Source organism: Amblyraja radiata, chromosome 20 (genome assembly GCF_010909765.2).
Source record: "Amblyraja radiata isolate CabotCenter1 chromosome 20, sAmbRad1.1.pri, whole genome shotgun sequence".
NCBI classification, from domain to species: Eukaryota; Metazoa; Chordata; class Chondrichthyes; order Rajiformes; family Rajidae; genus Amblyraja; species Amblyraja radiata.
The window spans coordinates 23,765,615-23,771,955 of record NC_045975.1 but is presented as its reverse complement, the minus strand read 5'-3'; the positions used below and the strand labels follow the sequence as shown (position 1 = coordinate 23,771,955).

General features: G+C 41.1%; 1 protein-coding gene across 2 annotated transcripts in view; it reads right to left on the bottom strand.

The window, feature by feature from the left end:
* syt7 (synaptotagmin 7) overlaps positions 1-6,341 on the bottom strand; it is a 403,875-nt gene that overhangs the window by 95,739 nt on the left and 301,795 nt on the right. For both annotated transcript variants that reach the window (XM_033039047.1, XM_033039046.1), the window contains exon 3: positions 1,077-1,156. In XM_033039047.1, the coding sequence (XP_032894938.1) occupies positions 1,077-1,156 (80 nt within the window). The remainder of the gene's footprint in view (positions 1-1,076; positions 1,157-6,341) is intronic.

The window sequence follows — 6,341 nt, the reverse complement described above, 5'->3', positions numbered from 1 at the left end:
AGTTCTGCTGGACTGCTCCATGCCATTGTAATTTAAATATGAACTAACACAGCGAGAATACTAAAGTAAACCACATTAATCCAATCAACTATTGGGTCCTATATCATGGTTGTATTACATAAATCTATTATTAATTCCACCTATGAGATGACAAAGAATGAGACGGTGCTAAACTGGAGGAAAAGGAAAAAGAGATAATGAGATTTAACACGTTAAAATATCTCAATTTACAACCCGCTTGGATAGATCATAGTAAAACTTGCACATACTCTAAGCTGAAATCAATGAAACCATTCAGTGCGATTTATAGGCATTCAACAGCAAGATAACAAGGGAAGGAATTGAATCTGGGCTGTGTCATGACCTCAGGTATAATTACTTTCATGCTAAACACAATGAAAAGAACCTCAGCATTTCTAACAGGTTAGAGTAATATTTATCTCCATCAAAATTGCTGGCAACACTTTCAGATGTTGTTGCTTGCAGAAGGGGGAAATAAGGTAGATTAACATTATATGCTCAACGCTGTGATAAATGCTTTAAATCTGAAAGAACAAAATCATAATTTCAGACAACATCAATTGTGCAGAAGATTCCTGCTGCTACAAGGATATCAAACAATATGGTTTATTCTCATATTTCTTCTGTAAATTCTTCCTTTAAAGCAGGCTGCAGGAGAAAATGGTCACCATTATTTCTGCAGAGGAGCATAGTGCTGAACCTTTGTTCTCAAATAGAAATATATACTCAGTTCATAAACAAAGAACAAATTAACATTTTCCGGGACGACATAAAGATTGTGTAGCGGATCTTCCAACATATCTAACCAGACCAAGCCTTTGTAAGGAAAGGGATAATTTTGCCGCTATACCAAATTATTTCATACAACAAAGATGGCCATGTGTGGCAGCTTACAGAGATGAAATATTTACACCAAACTCAGGAGTACTAATCAGTTATTGCTTTACCACTTTCGTCAGAGCGAAGTCAATGCAACAGCTTTACTTTGAGAAAAGATGGTGGCTTCAAGTCTTAACCTTTCCAAACCTCTCTCATTTCCTGACCATGGCACCTACTTGATGGCTTTCTTCTCGATGCGGCCTCGATTGGAGTCTGGTGTGGTGACTGCCTCCAAAGAACTCTTGTGTCGTTTCCCCTATAAAATAGACAGGAAAATGGGAGACATAAAATTATTACAGAGAAATATATTAGCTGCTTCACAATTGGCCCAAAATTGAGTGGATAAATTGTAACAAATGTGATAATTAAGATATAGTTCCTCATTTCTTTGAGTTATAGATTCCGTGATTAAATATGTTCTCCCTGTGACCACATGGAGTTCCTCCGGGTGCTCCGGTTTCCTCCCACATTCCAAACATGTGCGGGTTTGTAGGTTAATTGTCTTTGTAAATTGCCCCTAATGTGCAGGATGTGAAAGTGGGATTACATATAACTAGAGTAAATGGGTAATTGATGGTCGGTCTGGACTCGGTGGGCCGAAGAGCCTATTTTCATGTTGTACTTCTCTCTAAATTATGGTCATGGTAGATAGGCTGAGACCCCAAATCACAAATACATGGTTCATGATGACACAACAAACTACAGATGCTGGTTGACAAAAAAACCCCACAAAGTGCTGGAGTAACTCAGTGGATCAGGCAGCATCTCTGGAGAAGGGTCCTGACCTAAAACAATGGTGGCACATTGGTATTGAATGTTATGCTGCTTTGTAAACATTCACAGAAATGGCACAAAGCCATGCTTTCCTAATTCCAGTTCCTACCTGAGCACAGGATCACTTCATTTAAATATTTTTCCATTGACAATTAACTATGTGCACATTGATGTTAAGAAATGCATGGTAGTATTAGAGTCTCAGAGATCACTTTAAGTCTTATTGTATGTTCTCTATGAAATCTTTCAGAAGTATTTTTGCTCGAAAGTTTGTGTCAAGCATTCATCACAAACTGGCATCTCTATTGCTGAAGTGACTTGCCAGTGTGAAATGACTAGTTAATCAGTATTCCACAGCACCTTTGTCAAAGAATGGTATTGAATGCAACCTATTATAAAGGGCCGAGGAGGTCATGGGGCAGAGGGTGAAAAGTTGGTTGGCCCAATAAACCTTCCTGATTGTTCTCCTCCCCACATGTCTGGCTAGCAATCATGCCCCTCAATCTCATTCTGTGCCGATGCATGCAATCATCAGCTCTTAAATCATTGACGGTGTTTGACTCACTGTCCTTACTCCTGATTCGGTTATTTTTTGGTTCAATTTCATCTTAACTCCTGATACTTCTCCCTATGCTTTGTTTTAAATCCTTGTTACTATGCACTATTTGCTTGGATTAATTCTGTAAATTCCCTTCTGAAAGAACAATTCTTTAGAGAATTTCACACTGCTTCACGAGAAGCATATTAATTCTCAGAGTTCTGTGTGAACAGAATGCACATCTCCAGCTTTTTGTACCCTGGGACATTAATCGAGCAACTGTTCTGACACCATGTTAGCACATTAACACTGCTTCTTCTTCTTCTGTCGTATGTCTTTTAGACCTGCAGCTCCGTTGAGGCGAGCCAGGCCAACGTGTCATCGTCCAGGTCAATCAGACCTTGTTCACCATTCGGTGGCTGGTGTTTTGGGCAACTGGTGAATATGTGCTCCACTGTCAACGATAAATTAACACTGCTGTCTAATTCCTATAACATAGACATTTTGTAAAACTTTAATTTGATTGAACAATCTTTATGCAATCGTATCTTTGGAATCAAAATATAATTTTCCAATTGGAAACTGTCAAGCTAAATAAAACTCCCACGGAAAACTAAATGGGCTGTCCCACTTGGGCGACCTAATTGGCGACTTTGGAAGAGTCAATTTACCAGACCAAAGCTATCTTTACAGTCTTTCTTATATGTCGCAACATAATCTACAGTTCTTCCCACCGTATGAAGTCAAAACAAAGCTGCATAATAATACAAACGTAACTGCATGTTATGTGTCAGACTGAAGAAAGGTCCCGACCCAAAATGTCATCTATCTATGTTCTCCAGAGATGCTGCCTGGCCCGCTGAGTTACTCCAGCACTTTGTGTCCTTTTGCACAAATCATCTGCTGATTTGCAAAAATGCAGCAATTCTCTTGAGGTATTTCCATATGAAATGCATCTAAGGTGGACATAAAGTGCTGGAGTAACTCAGCTGGTCAGGCAGCATCTCTGGAGAAAATGGATAATTAACGTTTTGGGTTGAGACCCTCCTCAGACTGGTTATCTCCAGACACCTGCTCCCTCTTTGACAATGCTTGCTGATCAGCAGAGATGCCAGATTTAATTTGAGCCATGATTTAGTGCCTTCAGTGGGAGAATCAGGCAGAGGGGTAGTGAATATCAGTGACTAATCCTGGGCCCCACACATATCAACCAAGTATAACACCATAGGAAGGTAGTGCTTGCAAACAACTTTAGAGTGCTTTTGAAGAGGGGAACAGAGAAATAGCCAATCGTGACCTCTGGGAACTCAGAGAAAGACAAAGAAATAACATTTCCCACTTTCACTTTTCTTCTTCTACAACAAAGTTTATTTTCTAACAGAACAAAAGATTGCTCCAATGCAGACCACAGTCCCAACAGCTCAGTGGTATGTACCAGCCAGACTTCAGATATACATGGCATACATTCACATCATTACAGTACATATACTGTTTTACAAGAAGACTTCATCACTCACAATATGTTCATAATGTTTCAAAATATTGCCGCATAATTCTGGTAGCAAATAACAAAGTTCGGTTAATGGAGTTTGCTGATAAAAATAATTGAATCTGAAATGAATTGATTGTAAAATGTAAAAATGAAAAATATGAATGTTTAAATAATTAGGAATTAGATTAGAATAAAATAATCTGTACTTGGTTTTTAAATGTTAATTTATCATAGAAAGCATTTTACACTTATTTTGTTGCCCAGTTTACAGCCTGTTGAGAAATTCATCCAATGTTCTTTCAGTCTCGTGAAAATATAATCATCTACAGAAATTAAATCAAATTGTCACAACCCATGACCATACATAATTCCTTGGAAGTTGGGTCACAGGCAGATTTGGTGGTCAACAAGGCTTTGGCACATTGATCTTCATCAGTCATTGTATAGAAGTTGGGGGGTCATGTTGCAGTAGGTACAAGACATTGGTGAGGCCGCATTTAGAGTATTGTGTTCAGTTTTGCTCACCTGTTGTAGGAAAGATGCTGTTAAGCAGGAAAGGGGGCAGAGAAGATTTACAAGGATGTTGCAGGACTCGAGGGTCCAAGCTATAGGGAGAGATTGAGCAGGCTAAGACTTCATTCGGAGTACAAGAGGACGAGGGGTGATCTTACAGTGGTGTATAAGATCATGAAAGGAACAGATGGGCTAAATGCACCAAGTCTTTTACCCAGAGGAGGAGAATCAAGAACCAGAGGACATAGGTTTAAGGTGAGGGTGGAAAGATTTAATAAGAGCCTGAGGATTAACTTTTCTTTGCACAAAAGGTGGTAGGTATATGGAACGAGCTGCAGGAGGAGGTAGTTGAGGCAGGTACTATCACAATGTTTAAAAAACATTTCCATAGGTACATGGATAGGATAGAGTTTAGAGGGATATGGGCCAAACGCAGGCAGGTGGGTCTAGTGTAGATAGGTCATGTTGGTCGGCGAGGGTAAGTTTGGCCGAACGTCCTGTTTTCATACGGTACAACTCCATGACCTTCACATGTCGCACATAATAAATGAAAAGCAAAGCATGCAGGGCTCAGGAAGCACAAGTGAACTGAAGGATTTCTGCAGGAACATCAATTTTATTTTCACTGACTCTTCTATATTGATTTATAAATGCTGCTCTTTTGCAGACAGGGGATTCTGATGATAACTGCAGCTTTTTCCTGTGATCTGTGGCTTCAGTGATCTGTGTGACAGTGGCCCAATGGGTACTCCTTAGTCTGAGAGACTCCATAACCTGACACTGCACCATTTAACCCCTTCCAGTCCAATGATTACTCTCCCTGTGTCTCAGTTCCTCCCTTCCCACTTACGTTTCTCCATGCTTCTCGTGTTTTTCCTCATTTCCCTCAGCAGTTTGTGCCTCTCACAATTCTAATTGGATGAAAGGCATAATAAAGATTTCTTAAAGTGAGGTTCTATCAGTTTAACAGTGTTTATATTGATGACTAGACTAAGTGGGACCCGTTGGGTCCCATGTTCACACGGGAGGGCTGGTCCCCCAACGCAATATTCCACCTCTCCACCAATTCCAATATTGCTGGCCAGTGGGGGGGGGGGGGGGGGGGGGGGGCTTTCTGGAGCGCTAGTATGGGTGTTGTGGGCTGAAGGGACTGGTTTCCAGAGGGCTAGTATGGACATTGTGGGCCGAATGGATTCTGCCAGAAATTCTGCCCAAACCAGGTGAGAGACTCTGTGAGAGAGAGAAGGGGGAGAGGGTGGAGAATCAATTTTAGACATTTTTCATATTTTTCTGCACATCACAGCAATGAAGGTGAAAAGTCTATCCTGGCCTGGATCCCACAGGGAACAAATGAAGGGAGGGATCAAAATACTGGGGTGAGGTTTAATACTTGCAGGGGGAATACTTACTGATGGGCCGAAGGGATTCCTGGGCTAGTACAGGCCTGATGGGCCGAAGGGGCTTTGTAAAAAAAAATCTGAGTGAAATCTCCGTGAAAGGCACTTTTTTGGGACTTTTCCTGGCCTGGCACGAGCCTTTTGGGCCAAAACGCCCCTCCTGGGCTAATACGGGCATTTTGGGCAAAAGGGACTGGTTTCTCAGCTAACAGGGGCCTTGTGGGCCGAAATTAGTGGTTTCAGGCAGGCCAAACAACTCATTTCATTTCATTTCCAATTGCATTGCAATTTCAAGCACAGGGCAGGCCGAATAGCTCATTGCATTTTCATTTCACTTCCATTGCCGTTGCAGTTTCAAGCACAGGGCAGGCCAAGCCAAACAGCTGATTGCATTTTCACTTCACTTCCATTGCCATTGCACTTTCAAGTACAGGGCAGGCTCAAGCCAAACAGCTGATTGTATTTTCACTTCATTTCCATTGCCATTGCACTTTCAAGCACAGGACAGGCTCAAACCAAACAGCTCATTGCGTTTTCACTACATTTCCATTGCCATTGCAGTTTCAAGCACATGGCAGGCTCAAGCTAAACAGCTCATTGCATTTTCACGTCATTTCCATAGCCATTGCTGTTTCAAGCACAGGGCAGGCCAAACAACTCATTTCATTTTCATTAAGGGCTAACAAATCATTTATTCAAGTACATGGCATACTCACAGTGTTCTGTA